The sequence below is a fragment of the Saccostrea echinata genome, unplaced genomic scaffold (assembly GCF_033153115.1).
Source record: "Saccostrea echinata isolate AGI-Se365-2 ecotype Australia unplaced genomic scaffold, CSIRO_AGI_Sech_v1 ptg000051l, whole genome shotgun sequence".
Classification (NCBI taxonomy): Eukaryota; Metazoa; Mollusca; class Bivalvia; order Ostreida; family Ostreidae; genus Saccostrea; species Saccostrea echinata.
In genome coordinates this window covers 6,654,025-6,675,197 of record NW_026889800.1, presented here as the reverse complement: position 1 = coordinate 6,675,197, position 21,173 = coordinate 6,654,025, and the positions used below count along the sequence as shown (strand labels likewise).

At 34.0% G+C, this 21,173-nt stretch overlaps 1 protein-coding gene across 1 annotated transcript; it reads right to left on the bottom strand.

Moving 5' to 3' along the window:
* Positions 1-8,708: 8,708 nt before the first annotated feature.
* Positions 8,709-20,726, bottom strand: LOC133203511 (cytochrome P450 2D28-like). The gene is made up of 5 exons (XM_061339286.1): positions 20,632-20,726; positions 20,322-20,488; positions 14,917-15,441; positions 11,925-12,365; positions 8,709-8,920 (listed from the first exon to the last, which is right to left on the bottom strand). The coding sequence occupies exons 1-5, from the start codon at positions 20,724-20,726 to the stop codon at positions 8,709-8,711; spliced, it is 1,440 nt and encodes a 479-aa protein (XP_061195270.1).
* Between the last annotated feature and the right edge of the window lie 447 nt (positions 20,727-21,173).

The window sequence follows — 21,173 nt, the reverse complement described above, 5'->3', positions numbered from 1 at the left end:
GATTTTTAAAATGTATTATTAACTAAATTCAGTACTTCCATTATTCTTCTTATTATTATTATTTTCATTTTCATCCTGGAGGTCAAATGAGTATCGAAAAACGGCGCTATTTTTGAAACCTGGTTCCAAGAATTCCTCATACGTTTTACACAGGAGTAATCTTATCCTTTGCAAGATGATTGGGATGTGTTCTTAGATGTGGTTTTGGAATTTTCATTTTCACCCGGGAGGCCACATGGTGTCGAAAAAACGTTTAAACATTTTTCATTTTACAAAAACATGGTTCCCAGAACTCTTTTTTAAGCAGTAGCCATTTCGTCTTTTGCAACAGGATTGGAGTGGTACTGCAGATGTGTAACAAGCAAATTCAAAGAACTGCGGTCCCCTGCTTTCGGTGTCTTAAAAAAAACCTTATTGCACGTCTACAGAGGACACCACCAATAATCAAGTAAAAATGGTTTGGCTACACCGTAAAATGTAAGAAGAATTTTAGGAACTAGGTTCTGGAAGGGAAAAACATCGTTTTCAAGTTTCATTTAGCCCCCAGGATGAAAATAAAAAATCTGAAACCTTATTGCACATCTTCGGGACACCATTTATCATATTCCAAAAGATGAATTAGTGTCTTAGTGGATGGGATGGGATGCTATTATTTATTTATGGCATATTGTAATTGTCTTGTTTGTGTGCCCTGTCTTGTTTGTGTATGATATAAAAATGACATAAATTATTGAATTAATAACAGTTATGGCAAAGATATGTCAAATGGCAAATGTAAATGCCATGTCTTCTCTCAATCAAAAGTTTCATGTATCAGCAATGTTAAAATATTTTAAAATAAGGTCAAACTTGAAGGTCAAGGTCACAGGGTCAAACATCATAGCAGATTCGGACATTTGACGCAGGTAATGCAATTGTCAAATATGAACGCCCTATCATATGTCATTCAAAAGTAATCACCCAAGTTAAATTTTTTGAAAATTAGGTCAAACATGAAGGTCAAAGGTTAAAAAATCATAAGATGCTCGGAAACATCTTGTCACAGAAAATGCACATGTCAAATATGAAAGCCCTTTCTTTTCACAATCAAAATGTATAAACAAAGATATTTTTTAAAAGTAGGTCAAACTTCAAGGTCAAGGACACGATGTCAAAAAAACCATAGTATATTTTAAAGGTCTTGTCACAGGTAATGTACATATTTAATATAAAAGCCCTATCTTTTCTTATTAGAAAGTTATGAGCAATTTAAAGTAATGCTAAATTTCTTGGAAAAAAGGTACAGCTTTAAGGTCAAGGGCTCAAAAATCATGGTACATTTGAGAAGATCTTGTCACAGGTAATGCACATGTTAGATATATAAAAGCCCTATCTTTTCTTCAATCAAGAGTTATACTAGTAAGCAAAGCTAACATTTTTGAAATGTAGGTCAAGGTCAAGGGGTCAAAAATCATAGTATATTTGAAAAGTTTTTTCACGAGTAATATACATGCTTAATATAAAAGCCCTATCTCATCAAAAGTTAAGACAAATTTAAAGTAATGTTAAAAATTTCAGAAGTAGGTCATACTTCAAGGTCAAGATCACGGGGTCAGAAATCATAGTATATTTGGAAATGTCTTGTCACAGGTAACGTACATATGAAATATGAAAGCCCTATCTCTTCTCCTTCAAAAGTTAAGACCAAGGTTAATGTTTTTGTGACAGACTGACAGACAGACTGACAGACGAATAAGTTTTAATGTCCCCTTGCTTTCACGAAAGCGGGGGAGGGTAATATTTCCGAATTTTCATTTCCACCCTGGGGCTAAATGGGGGTAAAAAAATGACGTCCCAGTTAGGGCCGATTTGTTTTTCATTACAGGAAAACGTTTTTCTGAATAACCTTTTAAAATCAGAATTTACTTTGATCATTACGATCTTCAATCTAAGGTGATGGATTTTTTATTTAAAATAGTAACATTAAAGACCCATGATCATATGCTCACTTATGCTTTTTATGTTCAGTTTGATACATGTAAATTATAAAATTACTGATGCGGCTTTTTCACTAACCAGGTACATTAGAGGCAAACGTCTTGTGACAGCATCTAGTTTATAATTTTACTCTAGTATCAGATTCGTTTTTCTCTCATTTTTCGGTCACCTGATTCATTCGTGCGTAAGCATTTGAACATTTCAGCTTCTCTCTTGGAACCGCTGAACCTATTTCAACCAATTTTGGTATATACCATCTATGAACAAAACTATGAATTTCATGGTCTACCCCCCCCCCCCCCCCCCCCACCCCCCATGGCTGACTGGTGTAGCCAAAACAATCGAAAGTAGATGCTGTCATAAGACCGTAATACCCAAACGAAAGTGTTTCCCTCTAAACTAAATGTACCTAGCTCTCTAGAAGCCACAACAGATATTCTTTAATATACATAACTATGCATGGCTGTAGGACCCGGGGGAGGGCCGATATATAGATTACTAGAGCTACTATATGCTTGTGCCCCCCTCAATAAAAACGTATGATGACCTTTTTTTTTTTTTTTTTTTTTTTTTTTTTTGCTTGTCAAGGAATTTTTGGTTGATAGTGCCCTCTCAACTGAAAATGTATGGCTGTGCCCGCCCCCCCCCCCCCCAACTGAAATTGCTTCCTACGGGCCTGCTATGTATGCATGTATCAAATTGGGCATAAAATGCACAGGTGAAATATGATCATTGGCCTCTTATATTAGTATTTCAAATAATAAATTCAGTCGCCCGCATGGCGCAGTGGAGTAAGGAGTTGATCCTTACGTGGCCCGTTCGAATCCCACTGTGGGACATGGAGACCGGTCCTTCGGATGAGGCCGTATAAACCGAGGTCCCGTGTCGCAGTAGGTGCTGGCACGAAAAAGATCCCTCACTGCTCAATGACCCTGAGTGCCGAGTATAGGTCAAAATTTTGAAGCCCTCCACAGGCAAGTGATGGCGTCTCTATATGAATGAATAATTCTCGAGAGGGACGTTAAACAACAAACAAACAAACAAATAATGCATAAAGATCGTTATGAAGTAACTTCTGAATTTAAAAGAGAGAATATCAGAAAAATGATTTTTTTTTTTTTTTTTTTATTTTATTTTTTTTATTTTTTGGTTAAAAAAAGTGGAAAAGAAAACAATTTGGCTCAGAAAACTACGTTTTTGACCCAAATTTGCCCCTAAGGGTGAACATTAAAGTTCCGAAACCCTATTGCACATCTACAGGATACCACCAATCATCGTCCAAAAGATGATTATACTATTGCGTTAAATGTAAGAGGAGTTTTAGGAATCAGCTATTTGTAGAAAAAAGTCTTTTATTGACCCCGATTTGGCCCCTGGATAAAATTGAAAATTCCAAAACCCTTTTTGCTTATCTACAATATACCACCTATCGTATTCCAAAAGATTAATTGGTTCCTGCTTAAAATAAAAGAGGAATTTGAAGAAGAAGAAATTGTGAGTCTCTATTGAAAATTGAGTGAAAATGCATTGAGAACATTTTCTTTTCTCTTTTGATAAATAAATAGACAAACAAAGTTCAGAGTGCCTCTTCCAAAATTGTGAAAATCATGGCCCCTCGGTCTGGGATTGTTGAGTTAGGACGGGGCTCTTTTTATCATTTAGTGAAAATGCATTCTTTGAAAATCTACTCTGCTCTTGAGTATTTAGCAAAGAAAGTTAGTACATGGTTTTGATAATCAATGGTGTCTCCTCCAAAGAAAGGATGCTTTTTGATTTTGATTTGTCAGGAATCTGGGCGAACTTGAAAAGTAGAAATTTCATTGTTGCGACATATGATAATTTAGAGTTTTATTGATGAATATTGGGTTCTTATGATGTAGGAAAGGGAAATATTTTCTCGATATTGTGTTTTGATTTGCTAAAATAGGCCGTAAAATGGCACGATGAGTCAATTTTTACAAAATATTACATTTTCACGCATTTTAGGCCATCGGAGTCTTTCAGGGGAAACTATTGCTATCTGTTTTCGTCCGTCGCCGTGCGACGTCCGTCGGTCGTAAACATTTAAACATTTTCAGCTTCTTCTCATAAAGCGCTTAACCAATTTCAACAAAATTTGATGTAAAGCATCTATGAGCAAAGGGGACATAAATGAGAATTTCATGGTCCCTGCCATCCCCTTCCTTGGCCTGGGATTGCTTCAAAAGCGTCAAAATAAATGCAATTTTCAAACAAAAATCTTCTTTACATGGACATTAAGTAGTCAAAATGTTGGCGTGATCATAATGTACAATGCGATTTTTACTAGCATTGTCAAATATATGGCCCCTGGTCTTTGGTTTTAGATATATAAGCAGAATCAGACCACTGTTTTGATCTCCGCCCTGGTATCAATCCTCCGATGGACTCGGCCCAAGCTCCCTCCACCCCACCCCGGACTAGGGCCGAAACCAACAGCTCGAATTGAAACCAGTGTGATAGGGTGTCTATATCTATAAAGTCACCTGATTGTATCAGGTTATCTGAAATAATAGATGCTTTTTAACTAGTATAAAGTTGTAAACACATTAATTGTCCTGGGTTCACTGGGTTCCATGGTCGGGTACGTTGTCCCGAAAGATTGTTTATTCCTCTGGTATCGGCTGAGAATTTGTCTATTACTCAGTATATGGCGATGTACTCTACAAGACAATTTATTATATGATTGAATGAATCCCATCTCTCTGATAGGCTGAGATCCAACAATGTTAGAAAAATACTACGTTATATTAACCTGCACGTGACCTTCCAGGTCAATATAGGGAATTATTTATTCTACATTGGACTAAAAATAGATAGGGAAATTCCAAATTGATTCAAATAGTTTTGGAAACATATTTCACTTGCACCTGAATTCTACTCATATGAACATAACATTAAAGCACATCGATTCTTTCTTGGGTGAGGGTTGGGTGGGGGGGGGGGGAGGAGGCGTGTCTGGGTGGGTTGCAGGAGGCCTGCCCTTCTCCCTACCTTTTGAGAATGTGAAGTTTTACTTTAAATTTTAAGGATAAAAAATTTCAATGAAAGCCCTCTCCCCTCTTTTATGGACCTTTACATCCCACCAAATAAGATTTTGAGTTGGGAGATTTCTTTTCCTTTGGGGGGGGGGGGGGAGGGGGCTAGTCAAAGATTTGTTTTCAGGTAAGTTGTCTTTTTTCCCTTTTAATGCCCCTTTTTTCAAAATCAGTCATACATATATGCCTGATATTCATTTTTTCTACTTTGCACCTAAACTAGAATTAGAAATTCCAAAATAATACAGCTCATTATGTTCGGCTAGTACTTCAGTAGATGTGAACAAGTAAGGTGGCATGGATTGCTTAATGAGTGCGTGTCATTTAATCATTGAATCATATAATAAATTATATTAACCTGCACGTGACCTTCCAGGTCAATATAGGGAATTATTTATTCTACATTGGACTAAAAATAGATAGGGAAATTCCAAATTGATTCAAATAGTTTTGGAAACATATTTCACTTGCACCTGAATTCTACTCATATGAACATAACATTAAAGCACATCGATTCTTTCTTGGGTGAGGGTTGGGTGGGGGGGGGGGGGAGGAGGCGTGTCTGGGTGGGTTGCAGGAGGCCTGCCCTTCTCCCTACCTTTTGAGAATGTGAAGTTTTACTTTAAATTTTAAGGATAAAAAATTTCAATGAAAGCCCTCTCCCCTCTTTTATGGACCTTTACATCCCACCAAATAAGATTTTGAGTTGGGAGATTTCTTTTCCTTTGGGGGGGGGGGGGGGGGGGGGGGGAGGGGGCTAGTCAAAGATTTGTTTTCAGGTAAGTTGTCTTTTTTCCCTTTTAATGCCCCTTTTTTCAAAATCAGTCATACATATATGCCTGATATTCATTTTTTCTACTTTGCACCTAAACTAGAATTAGAAATTCCAAAATAATACAGCTCATTATGTTCGGCTAGTACTTCAGTAGATGTGAACAAGTAAGGTGGCATGGATTGCTTAATGAGTGCGTGTCATTTAATCATTGAATCATATAATAAAACAATTATTGCTGTTTTTTCGATCAATACTATGATTTAGTCACCGTCGAAGTACAATATTCACCTCGTCCTTCGGGCCCGGTGAATATTGTACTCCTCAGGTGTCTAAATCATCGCATTGACCTCAAAAACCAGCAATAATTGTATAATATATAGTCTATATAAAACTACTCTATAACAATGAAATTATTTTTGAAAAGGAACTTAACTACTAAGACTCAAAGCGTTAATAAATAAAACACAATTTTTTCAACCAGACCTGCATGCACTGCATTATTTCAACTTTGTCGATCCAAAATAAATTATTGAGCTTGACAACGTATTTTAAAGAAAAAAACAGGAATTCCATTATTACATTCCATGTCTTTTTAGATAAATCCTCATACTATCACCGTGTTTACAAACTGTGACTCCATGAGTCACAGTTTATACATATATGGTGTTACGATTAGGACATACCTAAACAGATGGCAGAATCTCTCCTGAGGCTTATTTGTTCTAGTAAGATGGTTAAAACAATTGACGATTTAATGCAGTTTACATCTGCAACAGCCTCCTCTGTACGCTTGTCATTGTCACCTTTTTGGTAATTCACAACGATTTTTTCGATCTTATTCAGGGCGAGTGTCGTTACAATCTGATTAAAATACAGATCTCTTCATAGCGCAAAGTGCGCTTTGCGCTATGAAGAGATCTGTATTTTAATCAGATTGGTGTCGTTATAAACATGCTTTTTTCAAAAAGACTTTTAGTCCGCCTTAGAACATTATTGATGGATATGATGGAGTTAAGTTGAACTGAACTTATTATTACACTAAATTATTATTCTATGGTAACGTTCCTCGATATTTGGTGCTAATAGTTATTTTCAACCTTTTCCTCAATAAAATATTATTCTCTTCCTGAGTTATATTCACAGTCAGTATACTGAACATCTTATGAGAATTGCTTTACAAAACAATAATTTTGACGTGCATTGTTAATTTTATCAAAAACAGAATTCAAAACTTTGCAAATGCCTGACGTATAAATTGCTGAGTGCTACATTATGGAAAAATAACGAAGAGTGATGGATCTCAAAAATCATTTTAACAAAACAAATTTAAAACAGTACGGATTTGAGTACAGCGTATAAAACAGGACCCCTTGGAAATCAAGAGATAAGAAAATGTGCATTAGATGACTAATTTTTGTTTTCTGTTGACCGGTCACACCCACCGTGAGCCCTTTGTATTGATAAGGTAGAAGGAATAATCTGTAATAATAATTAAGAGTGAAATTAATAATCTAACATTGTGTATGACAAATGTCAGTCAAAATACAACCAGGTGATAGGTTGTGTTTGCAAAGAAACTACCACAGAATTTTCAAAATGCCGAATTTAAACTTTTTTTTTAAATTCCTGTAACAGCAACTTATTCTAACACAATAACTCAATGTGTTTGGATTAAGAAGATTAAGAAGACTTTTGTAAGTTTATAGTTTTATTATAAAGTCAAGGCAAAGGCAAAAACAATGGTACATAAAAAAGTTCAATGGCTGCAGGTCTCGGAGCCAAGATGGTGAAAAGCTATTGATACTCAGTGTGCACATCTTTTGTACGAAAAGCTGAATATAGAGATCACATATTTTGAAATAACAATCAGTAAGTTACACTGTCACTTCATTAATATTGATACAGTACGCCCCTCACTGAAGCTACAGTGTATGTCTCATCTCCTTATAGGATACGGCAATGGCCTCTGTTTACATTAACATTGTGTAAGTTGCACATTCTTCCGTTAATTAGATGGTAGCAGCTTTGTACAAAGTCTGATTGGAAGTGTCAATGTTCCAGAACAACACATCGTTAAAACTAATTGTCCGTCAAATGAAGACGCTCTCTTATTGTATCCAATCTCCCAGAGTTTGTAAACAAGTTCATATTTAAGAGGTTATTGTCCGTCGCTCTACACACTGATAGTATCAATTATAATTCATAATATATTTATACATAAATAAATGCACTGTACAAATTAATATATCAATTAAAATTATAATTTGTACGCTCATTGTGTTACATTATGTCTCAGTGGTCTGTCTCGGAAATATAATATATTACTTATGTACCTATAAGACCAGTAAAGATCTAAAACTATAAGTAAAATCATTTATTAATGAAAATGAGATTATCTTAATAGTTTTCTTGGAATTATCAAATGTAGAAATTAAAATTACTTTTTAAATGTCGAGATTATATATAGATATAATGATGATGTTTTTACAAATATTTTGCTTAGCTTTGTGGGGATAGATATTTATTTCAGACTTAACAAACCGCATAAAGCCAGAAAAAAAATAATACTCAACTGTGTGTACAAGTAATTTGTACTTGTATCAACACCACGTTGTCAGATCTATTCACATGTATAATTTTAAACATAAATTATGCATAAAAATTTAAATAGCAAATTGCTACTGATCTATGTATTAATTAAAACACCACGTATATAGACTTTTAAGATAAAATTATACATGTATGATAGTTTGTAAAGAGAGAAAGGCAACATATTAAGGTGTTTGCTAAACTTTACGGTTTTAGCCTATTATACAATTTTCAATAACTATTGAAACTTTTTATGCATGAATGAACATTTTTAAAGATTTGTGAATAGTTTGTTTTCTGAGTAGGCTTTATTAAACAATTTCCTGGCTTCTCTGTACTTCATTGTCTCTCTTCTTGAGGCACACTTTATAAGGGGTGGCGACGTGTACCCCTTTATATGTTCCCTCTAGGGATGGGAGGGGAGTATCTGCCTCGTTTTCAATATCAAAGTTCTGCACTAGGCTAGTGATGAAAAGGAACATTTCCATTTCTGCTAATCGTTGACCTAAGCAATTTCTTGGTCCTGGAAAAAAGGTTATGATTGATTGATTTCCATGTTATATATATATATATATATATATATAATTCTCAAAATCCACAACAATAATCTTAATCATATTTATAAAATAGTGTTGTGTTTTGCATACACTATGCGTAAATAGTAGTCAGGATTTGACACATGGTTCACGAGCCGGAGGCGAGTGCAATATGTGTCAAACCCTGACTACTATTTTTAGGCATAGTACATGCAAAACACAACACTATTGTTATTATTATGCTGACTGTTGTATGAAAACGACAACTTAAATAAATTTCCGTGTGCAGAGGTATAATCTTATTGACAAATTTTATTTATGTTCCTTAACTAAGCTTTATGCGATTAAGAGTTTTCAATATTCCCTGGACTCAGTTTGTGTATTGATGTCTTAACTCTAATATAATGATAAGTACAAAATTTGTTTGAATATTTTTTTTCCCATTTCCACAACTTCATAGCCCCTTACGGTGATTCTTGTATGGGTCTCAAACATATTAGTACACTCCTAATATGAAGTCACGTTGTGCTACATGTACGTCATATTTTTTTTTTTTTTAAATGTTTCATGCAGTTAGGTATAATGTACAGATAGTTTCAAAGAATTTTATTTAAGTAAAAAAGTTACAAGGACTTTTTTAGAAAAAAAAATTGCTATTTTTTTCTTTAAGTATGAACATGTATGAAACTACGTTTATATACATTATAATAAAATGCATGATAACGTCGTCTGTGGGTAATCGGTCGCGTGTCGGACTGACAATCTTGGGGTCGTAATTTCGATTCCCGGCGTGGGCGCAGTCGGATTTCCTTCAGAAAAAGAAGCCGTGCACTATTACGGCATAGTATGCATGCGCTATATAAATCCTTAGAATATTATGCGAAAATAGTTGGGTATTGATTATATAGAGACAAACTGACAGGAAGCATAATAATATGCAATATTTCCATTTTCTAATTGTTTTCTCTGTGATAACTCTTTGAAAGTTAGGAGAGTTGATTTCTTGATCATTCGACCGGAATGTTAATTTCGCCAGGTGAAAAGTCAGGAGCCTTATATGCATGTCAATATCGTTCGGCTGTGTTTGTGTCTGACGTCAGTGGGCGAAGACTCTTGAAATTAACACGTGAGGCCTCGTGTATTTTAAATTCATTAGACAGAATTTTTAAATTTATATTAACCATTTTATTCCACATAGAAATGTAAATATAAGGAATCACTGTCTAGTTTAGTGGGTATGCCAGGGACATCAACGATAGTTGGAAACTTTGGATAATTTATGCTTAACGGGCTTCTCTAACAAAAAATACTATAGTTAACTATAGTTTACTATAGTTAACAATAGTGATAACTTGATAGTATGAAAACTATAGTTAACTATAGTGATAACTTTGACACTTTGACTTACTATAGTTTTAACTTTGAAAACTTTGATTTACTATAGTGATCACTATGACACTATAGTGATCACTATGAAAATTTTAATTTACTATGGTGAAAACTTTGATTTACTATAGTGATAACTTTGAAAACTTTGATTTACTATAGTGGTAACTATGACACTATAGTGATCATTTTGAAAACTTTGATTTACTATAGTGATCACTATGACACTATAGTGATCACTTTGAAAACTTTGATTTACTATAGTTGTAACTATGACACTATAGTGATCACTTTGAAAACTTTGATTTACTGTAGTGATAACTTTGACACTTTGATTTACTATAGTTAACTATAGTAAATTATAATTAACTATATAGTATTTTTTTGTTAGGGTTCGCCCGTTATGCACTTCATCCCACGTTTCCAACTATCGTTGATGTCTTGGCATACCCAACAAACTAGACAGTGATTCCTTAAATCATCCTCAAGTAGCACAGATTTATCGGTAAGTATGTTCAAATTGTGGCCCATGCAAGGAAAGTGGAGCTATACTATGGGATCAACGTATTGTTTTTGAATATAGAAGAGAAAAAATATTATATAAAAACTTCTCAAGATAAGCATGGTCAATATGACTCAGGTGAGCATTGTGCTGCGGGAGCCTCTTCTGCTTTTTGAGTTAAATCAAAATAAAAATAGTGATAATATTCTTCCCCATATATGAGGTTGACCAAAAATTCCGTAAACTGAGCTCATATCTTTTACAGAAATTTATACATCTTCTGAAAATTTTCTGGGTGGATAAATTGTGTTGATAATTGGCTGACAAAATACGAAGTTTTAACATGATTAATTCAAAACAATCTGAGTAATAAGAATTGTGGTGTTTTCGTTCCCAAAACCCGGAACATTATCCGAAGTCCAAAAAAACAAAAAAAAAAAAAAAAAAAAAAAAAAGTTACCGGTTCAGATTTTGGGGGAAAATACACTAATTACCAGATTTAATTTTTTTTTAATTTTTTCATAAAAGTTAAAGATATAAATGTGAAATATCTTGATCATTGTAATACAATTTAAGATTAAAATAAATGGCACCTTGTCATGTGCACCAAACATTTATGACATGCGTTTCTGAAGGAGTGAATTCAAGATCAGAACATTTGATCACAGTCTAGAGCGTCATGTGTGTCAACGCAGCTGCTATTTTTCAAAAAAAAATTCAAAACGGTGGATATTAAACGTTATTAAATTCATATTTATTAAAGCATATGCACGAAAATATAAGGAAAGGTAATTAACGTTGCAATGTCAAAAAATTTTAATGTCTTTAATTTCTATATCCGAATTTCTGAGTAGTAACTACTTTTTAATAAGATTTTAAATATTATATCTTAAATATTATACCTATTTTTAATTCCAATATTTTGGGTTGCTTTTTACACCAGACAATGAAATATTTTATTTAAAAAGAGTTATTGTCGGTTCAATCTATAAAGTTTCATTAATTTATGACACCTAGTTCCTATAAACCTACATTTGTCTACGGAAATTGGGGACAACCCTCGTCCGTATCTATATAGATGATACAAAATATATATAACAAACCTAATGAAAAGGAAGTGTTGACTTTCTCAAAACCAAATACTTGACCATCTTCGTTAATGAAGCGATCGGGGTTAAATGTTTCTGGTTCTTTAAAGATAGATGGATCCATGTTGACACTACATAGGGCCAGCAGCAAGTAGGCGTCTTTTGGTAAAGTGTAGCCATTTATCGTTATATCAGATGTCAGAGCATGAATTGGGGCAGCATAGATGACTGACGCTGTTCGGAGAACCTCGTACATCACCGCTAGACAGAAAGGAAGACGTGGTTTATCTTCCATGGTAAGAGGGCGAGCGTTTTCGACGTTTTCTTCAATTTCTCTCTGCATGCGAGAGACGACTTCAGGATAATGCATCAGGTATAAAATTGACCATTGGAGTGTGTGAGCAGAACCGACTCCACCAAAGAGAAGGCCGTATCCCATTAAAAGTAAATCTCGGTCTGTAAGGAACATTCCGTATGTTGGACATTTATTTGAACTTTTGAATACATCAATTAAATATAAAATGAGCAATTATAAAAACCTTATCATGAGAGAATTGATCAAAGTTGGTTGTAAATTAAAATGGAAATCAGATTCCTTTGAATAAAATGTTCAGATAACAAACAGTAATCATGCTCAAAGTCCAGTTAAACGATACAAATTGTGACCAGAGCAAACATAAAAATCTATAAAAACGTAAGAGTGAGCAACCCCTGTCGACTGGTTTTACCCCCTGTGTTTTGTCATAATGGGGTTAACGGAGAGATCAGTAGTCAACACAGTATGTAAATAATGGGCAATTTGTATGAAGGACGTTAGACAACATTCGACCTAACGACAGATTATATTTGCACACAATGTCATTGTATCAGCCTTATAAATTGCTATATATTAACTTCAAAAGGGATTGTAGATACCCTTGTATCATTAACCTACTTGTCATTAGCCTGCTTCGTTTAAGATATTGGTTGTAAGAAGAATAAATTTCTGCATATCGAATCGACTGAGATACACAATCCCCATATACAAACGAAAATTGTATATTGCTACATAAATAACGGGAAGTCACGACGGAAAAGTTTAAATCATCACGTTAATCATACAAACGTTTAGTTATTAGTTTGCCATCAATGTCTTCTACGCAAATGTTCCCACAACAAGAATTTTCAGGGGTCCGTGTTTAATGCCCTGTTCACAGACTTGTATTAATTGTTTTTTAGGGTTTTTTTTAGATCAATCACTGTTTGTTATCTTCAACTATTTCATTCTAGTAAAACATTCATATATATTTACATTCCAAATATTTTCCTTAAGATTCCTTGCAAATTAGAAGACTGTTCATTTTCTCATGAACTACCATGGATGAGCATGAATATCTCCATTGTTACGTCAGAATACCGTACTTGACGTCAAAACTATAGTGCAATTAAGAAATGAATTTAATTTTTGAAGATTCATGAAGACATGAACTACGACGCTTCACGCCGGCATATGTCATGAAGCGCGTTAGCGCATCATGATAAATATGCCGGCGTGAAGCGTTGTAGTTCATGAACCTCATGAATTTTCAAAAATTAAATTCATTTCTTATATTTACATTTTTTTTGTGATGAGTTTGCACAGGTTACGCCATTCAACTGTCATTTTTTAAGCAAAACAGTTTGCACGATAGTTTTGACGTCAAGTACGGTATTATGAGAAAATGAACAATCCTCTAATTTGCAAAGAATCTTAGGGAAAAATTCTGGGAAATGTAAATAATTATACTGTTTTGCTTTAAAAATGACAGTTGAATGGTGAAATTTGTAGTAACTCATCAGAAAAGAATGTAAATATAAAAAATTAATCTTATTTTTGAAAACGCGCTTCATGAAATATGCCGGCGTGAAGCGTCGTAGTTCATGTCCTCATTAATCCTCAAAAATTAAATTCATTTCTTAAATGAACCTTGTATCAGACTCTGTGATGTCTTTTATTTCAAGTTCATTGTGAGATATGGAATCAACGTAGGACTGAAAATTGATAATGTTAATTGAAAGCTGTCCTTAACTTTGGTAAAGCACGGTTGACATATCTTGAAAAATGGCTTCCGCAAGAAAATCCTTATTTATTTAGATATGTTAAATAAGATACAAAGCATTAAAAGAGTATTTCTGTTAACAGAAGTTTCATGAATTTTCATCAAAACATATCGAATGCACTCTTCCGAAGAGATGACGATGATTACTATACGCTTTTTGCACCGAATAAAAAATTTATGTTCAAATGGAATTTATTTTATATGATGTTCTGTAGAAGCTTATATATTGATTTTATCCTTATTATCCTTTTTTATAACTGCACTGTCAACATCTTAGAAAAAACAATTGAATTTATATTTTTAGATAATGTTCTGTCTAATCTTACATATTTTTTTTTATTATTCTCGCTATTGACCTAAAAAATCAGCAATTCGCAAGTTCTGTGGTTGTCATAATGCTCTTGTTAGCAAATATAATCTATCACTGAGTCGTAGTTTGACCGACATATTGCAAACCAATTGTTTTGCTTTTGTTTTTATACTAAACTAGATGAAATCCCGCGCAAGCGTGGGGAATTGAATTTATACCAATACCGACAGAAAATATATTGTAGTTTCTACTGACAGCCTACAGGCTTATACATGTAGCAGGAAAAAATACGTTGTTCAAAATCCCGCATGAAGTAGATTAACCTATCCACACCCCACACACCCCCTTTTTACTACGGAATAATTCGTCTACCTTATCAATACATAGGGCTAACGGCGGGTGTGACCGATCGACAAGGGATAATTATTCCTTTTAGGCATCTGATCCCGCCTCTGCAATTTCCAGAGGTCCGTGTTTTATGCCGAAGTTTTATTTTTTATTTATAATCATATTATCTTTTGCAGAAAGAAAACATGTCTTTGTGTGCTTTTTGGGGGGAAACTTGTATAAAAATCGTGACCCATATAAGAGTGTTTAGTGTAAATCAAACAGGAAATACCTTTGAAACCAGATAGATCCTCATTATGTCGCCTCCTCCGTTCTTGCTCTTTAACAAAACTGTATATAAAGTCTGTAGAATCCGGTTTTTCGGGTATTTTCTTGTGCTCATCCACAGCCCTCTGCATGATGTTTAGAATCCCGTCGAGAACATATCGCTGGCGTCTTGCTTTATACTTATCCCCAGGAAGATGTCTAAGCCACGCCAAGAAAGTCAGAGGCGCTTGATCAGGAGTGTTAAATATTGCCTCGTTAATCAACTCTATGAGGCTTTGCAGTGTAGCATCTCCATTTTCGAATCTTTTCCCGAAAATAAGAGATGAGGCGATGTTGTAATGGTAAGTTTTTACCAATTCATCAACCTTGAAAGCCTGGCCTCCAACATTTTCTGCGTTTGTTATAAAGTTTGAGACTTCAACGACTACACGTGATTCTAGATTGAAGCTTCCTGAATCTATGCTTTTCAACGTATCGATTGCGAATTTCCTTTGCATACGCCAAACTTCTCCAAATGCACCAAGTATACCTAGTAGAAAATACAAACTAGGGGTGTATTATGATTTATATGCAGTTTACAACAAAAGCACATACAGATCCATCATTTATGTAAATACTTATTTCAGAGACATACGTTTTATGATTTGACGATTGTGCTTTGTTTTGAATGGAAGATATTCAAAAATCTCAAAACTCAAAATTTTATAATTTGCAAGTTTTGGATATAGAACACCTTCGAAAATATAATATTTGAAAAAAAAAAAGTCTATGGACCTCAATGGACGCCCGAGTATAATACAACAACTTAGTTGTTTCAAAGAAGTATAAAATAAACTAATAGATGAAGCTTTGTTGCACAAAAGCAAGATAAATAGGATGATCAGGGTCACGAAAGAAATCGACTTAGTCTAGTACTCAGTAACAACTCATAAAGTAAGTTCTATTTGCCCTATTTATCACTATCACCATGCAGACTATTTACAAAACAATAGTGATTCAGCACTATTTTTAACCATATATTTTAGCCTATCACATTGACTTCTCTTGGTCTTTGAAGAACATTTAATAATATAAGCTATTTGTGTCTCATTTTTATTTATCTATTAATTACAAGACTACCTGATCATTTAAACCATGACAGAACTTTTTGTATTATACAATAAAAATTCTTGCATTATTCTCTTATTCTATTAACCTTTTAATACATAATTCACAGAGATTAATTTATTTATCAGCGATAACTGAAAAAGAAGAATAATTTCTCTCAGTAGAATACAAATTAAAAGAGCCTTGGTCAGCACCAGAATACTTGACCAAATGGTTCAGAATTTCAACGACAAGTCTTTGTCGAGACTGTAGCTCTAACGGTTTGTTCTTATATAAAAGGAAGAGAAAAGTAGCACTTGGACTTGAAACTTTGCAACAGCAATAAATAAAATAATTCTGTGTCTTTTTGTGGCAAGATTGCAATCAGACTAAAATGGTAGGAGGCGTAGCCTTTAAAAAAAAATTACAGAAATTTCTATTTTAGTTACAATGCCAACATCATTCATCAGAATCAAAAAACGATAAAGACAATTACCAAACCTGTAGGAGGAGTAGCGTTTTGAAAGTATTTCACAGAAATTTCTATTTTTAGTGACCATTGCGACACCGTTCATCAAGATAAAAAAAAACGATAAACAGAATTATGTATTCCAGTGTAGTCTACTTGTGTGCCAAGTTATTTTGAAATCAGACCAAAACTGTAGGAGGAGTAGCGTTTTGAAAGTATTTCACAGAAAGTACGTTATGTACCAAAATCGGCCCTGTCCCTAAAACTGATGAAGATTTTTTTTTTTTAAACATGTCTAAGATGTCCTCTTTTTAATTCAGCTTAATTTTTGCAATTATCTCAAATCAGTTTTCCTACAAAGCTATCTGAATATACAACAATTGTAGATAGTTTCTTTGAAAACACTATGACGTTATGACGTCAACCTAGCGAAGCTACGCAAATACGAGGGTTGTTGGAAAGTTCGTTATATAAATTTCAAGAAATATCTAAAAAGTACACATTTTCTTATATAAAAATATTTATTTTGTTGAAGTGTGAAGTTTCATTCCATTAGATTTAACAGAAATCAGTTTACCTAATTTTAAAATCAACATGTTTGGTAACCCCGGAGCTACATTATAACGTCAAAAAACACTGCGTCATGGTGTTTAAAAAAAAAAAAAATAACCCTTTACATTTCGGTCCAATAGCCACTTATTAAAACCGTTTCTCAATTTTAATTTATTTATGAGAACTTAAAAACCGAGGCCCCATGTCACGATAGGTTCAAACTTTTTTTCACAATTTTTTTTCGCAACCAATTTTCCCGCAATATACTAAATTCCTAAACTTTCCCTATGCTACTGCAAAAAAATAAAAGGGGGGGGGCTTTCAATGAACATTTTCAAAGTTTGGAAAAAAAGTGGGAAGGGGCCCTGCTCCCCTGATTCTTCGTGCCTGATAAATAACTTGTTTTCAGACTTGTCCACACCGACAGATAATTTTGTTCCACAGTATACTAATATTAAATTGTGTGATACACATACACCACCGTAATGGGGTGAAAGAATTTAGTGACAGGTAACCTTGCTGAAAAGTGAATCCGATAAACTTTTTTTGTCCGAAATTCTTTTTTTGGGCCTCTCTGTAGCTTTCTCATTCCAGTTTTCTTTTAACTTCACTGGAAGCTCGACAGATTAGAAATTACAACTCTTGTATATGTGGAATGATATTACGTAGAATATACGGGTAAAAAATAAGTTTTACTAGGTGAAATATGAGCCTTTGTTTTTATATGCATAATTTTAACGGCAATGTCTACAATATAAACTTATGCAGATGCGACAGGCTTACATTGTGCGTGGAATTATAAAATCTGAAAATATATTGAAACATCCATCGTGCACTTGTATAAATGACTGAAAGTACAAGACTTCAGTATATTAATTAATCTGATCAGTCCTGACCAAGGGCATCCAAAAGATTGAGAATTTACCCCCCCCCCTTTTTTTTCTCCAAAAAATGTGTTGCAAGGGGACCTATTGTGACGTCATCTTTGAGTTTATTGCGTAATTTATTTACATACATGCAGACGTCAACTATAGGCCGTTTCAGTAGCAAAATAAAATAAAGGCTAGGATTTAAGCATTTTCTTTTCTGCAATAATACTTTTAGTGATTTCATTTGTCAGCTGAACATTTTCATTTTATTGCTTTAATGTATCAAATTGATCTCTTCCCTTCTTGCTGTCAAAATTTATCAAGTGTAAGGCTTATTTGTATAAAATAATATCGCAATTTGTCATTTCTGTAAAACATTTTTTAGTTTTTATGCTATTTTTATGACAAATATATTTGTATGAGCAATATAAATATGGTCAATAAATGAAAAAAAGTATTTTTAACATTATTACACGAAATACACAATCATTATTACTTCTAGATAAGAATTCGCCTCTCGACTGTCTCGTTATCCGCCACCGGAAATAGTCTTGAAATATCAAAATTAACATATTGCACATTCCTCTTACCATTATATTTGCTTGTCTTTCATCAAATTATTTTCAAAAATATATGTTTTATTTTGCTCGAGGGGTATGCACTACTTCAATTTTGGGAATTTGTTGTAAAAATAGTGGAAAAAATAGCAATTTCCGGAAAGAACAGATGTTTAAATCCTGTGAATACCTATAATAAACAGGATTGCGAAATTTTGTTATGCATCTATCAAAACTACCAATCTTCTTCTACATGGGCATAGTAGTTATATTTTTGAAAACGTGTATATCAAAATACGAAAAATTGTGGGCCTTCGAATAATACGTAACGTACTTAGTTCTTTCTGTTTTAGTAACCATGACAACACAAATGGAATTATGTATCTTAGTGTAGTCAACTTGTGTTTTGAGGTATATTGAAATCAGACCGAAACTGTAGGAGGGGTAGCGTTTTGAAAAACTTTACAGACATACAGACAGCTAGACAGACAGACACCTTACTTTCGCATAAGCCCTTCTGGTCTCTGACCAGTTGAGCTAAAAATCTGGTAAAAATATCTATGCTTATGAAAACTTTTACTGTTTGCCTCCGATCGAGATGCCTAGATGCAGAGAAGGTTTTCAAAGAAATAATGCCTTTCACTATAGATTCAACACAGCCCCACCTTAACACCTAGGGGCACGAAATTTGCTCATCATAGCTATGCACGTAGTTAACGATTTTCAAAGATTTGAAAAAATTAACACATTTTCATTTCATTATCAATAGAGCCACCCCCTTTTCAAACACCAAAACCCCTGACCCTGGGATCACAAGATTTAAAAATTTTGTAATTAACACCATTACTCATCAAAAGTAAGCACCTTATTTATCTGCTAAATACCCAGGAGCGGACAAAATTAGTTGATAGAATTGATGCATTTTACTGCATTACCGATAGAGCCACACCCTCACACCAGAACATCTGACCCAATGGCCACGAAACACCAGAACCCAAGACCCGAGATTATGAAATTCACAAATTCGGAAGAGGTGTCCGCACTCATCAGAATTATGCACTTAGTTTAGATTTCAAAGAATTGAAGAATTAACTGATTTTTACCATATTATCAATAAAGCAACACCCTCCCCAACACCAGAACCCCTGAACAAGGGGCCATGAAATTCACACTTTTGGAAGAGCGCCATTGCTCATCATTACCATGCATTTTCTTTACATAATACCCTGGAGCAGATAAGATTTTTCAAAGGATTTATGTATTTCCACTACATAAAAAATAAAGCCACGTTCTAACACCAGAACCCCTGACCCTGGGACCATGAAATACACAATTTTTCAAAGAGGCATCTTGCTCATCATAACTATGTACTTTGTAAGTTTGTTTAATACCCAGGGGCAAAGAGAAGATTTTCAAAGAAATAATGTATCTATATAGCCCAGCCCTAGCACCAGAACCTCTGACCCTGAGGCCATGAAATTCATAATTGTGGTACAGGGCGCAATACTTATTACATTTATGTCAACAAATTGCTTGTTTGTCCAGGAGTAAAGAAGAAGATTTTTAAAAATTTCATTAATTTTTATGGTTTTAGCCCACACCTCAGGTCCCATGGGGGCAGGGACCATGAAATTCATAGTTTTTGTTCCCCTTCATCCGTAGATGATATTTACCTAAATTGGTTGAAATTGATCCAGCTGTTTCAGAGATGAAGCTGAAAATGTTCAAATATTAACGCACGACGAACTACGACAGAAAAAAACGGATAGCAATAAGTCATTAGAGTGACTCAGGTGACCTAAAAAGACACGGAATAATGGGGTCAGTTCATTTATTTTTTATTGCTGGGGAGAAAAGCGACATCAAACCTACAGACCTGATCTTTCGAAATATTCTTGATTCTGATAGACATCTGCATGTTCAAAACTATGTTCGCCATTCTTCTCCAGAACCTCGTGTAATGTTTGATACCCACATACAATGATGAGTTTCTGTCCAAAGACTTTTAATGTGATCAAATCACCATGTTTATGCCATAAATTCCTAAAAAAAAAAAAGACCTTTGTCTTCTTTATTGAGCTAAAGCAGCATTGAAAACTCAATCTTCAATTCTAATGTCGAAGAAAAAGAAAGTAAAAAGTTTTTAGACTAAATAAAAGCAATATCTATTATTCGTGGGATCTTACAGAATGACTGGAGCCTCTGATTTAAAACCAACATTTCCTATTAAGGGATACCCTGGTTCTCGAGGTGGCAGATTGTTCTGGCATTTGCTACACATGTCTGAAAAACATAATGAGTCGATGAATCATTTTGGAAGATTCAAACAGAACAATGTTCAGATAATCTAAGTTGTACTTTATTAAACGTTTTGGTTATCTAAATCATACTTTATTATTACTAACAACTTCATATAAGACAGTTCAAAATATTTTGCTGAAAGCTTTTTGTGTTTTATAATCCCACAAATGTAATAAAAATGGCAGCATGTGTTGGCCATGTAAAACAGGCAATGCATGTTTAGTGTATGTTCAAAATATGCAAAACATATGTACATTTAAAAGAATGCTTACTCTACTTTCAAACATATGCTGGTCATAAATCATATACTACATATTGAACAATTGAGCAATCGTGCGAGGCACCAGTAAAAACATAAAAAAATCCTGTCCTCTAAATTAAAAAAATCCAAACATCAAATCACAAAATATTGAGTTTTCTGTTTATT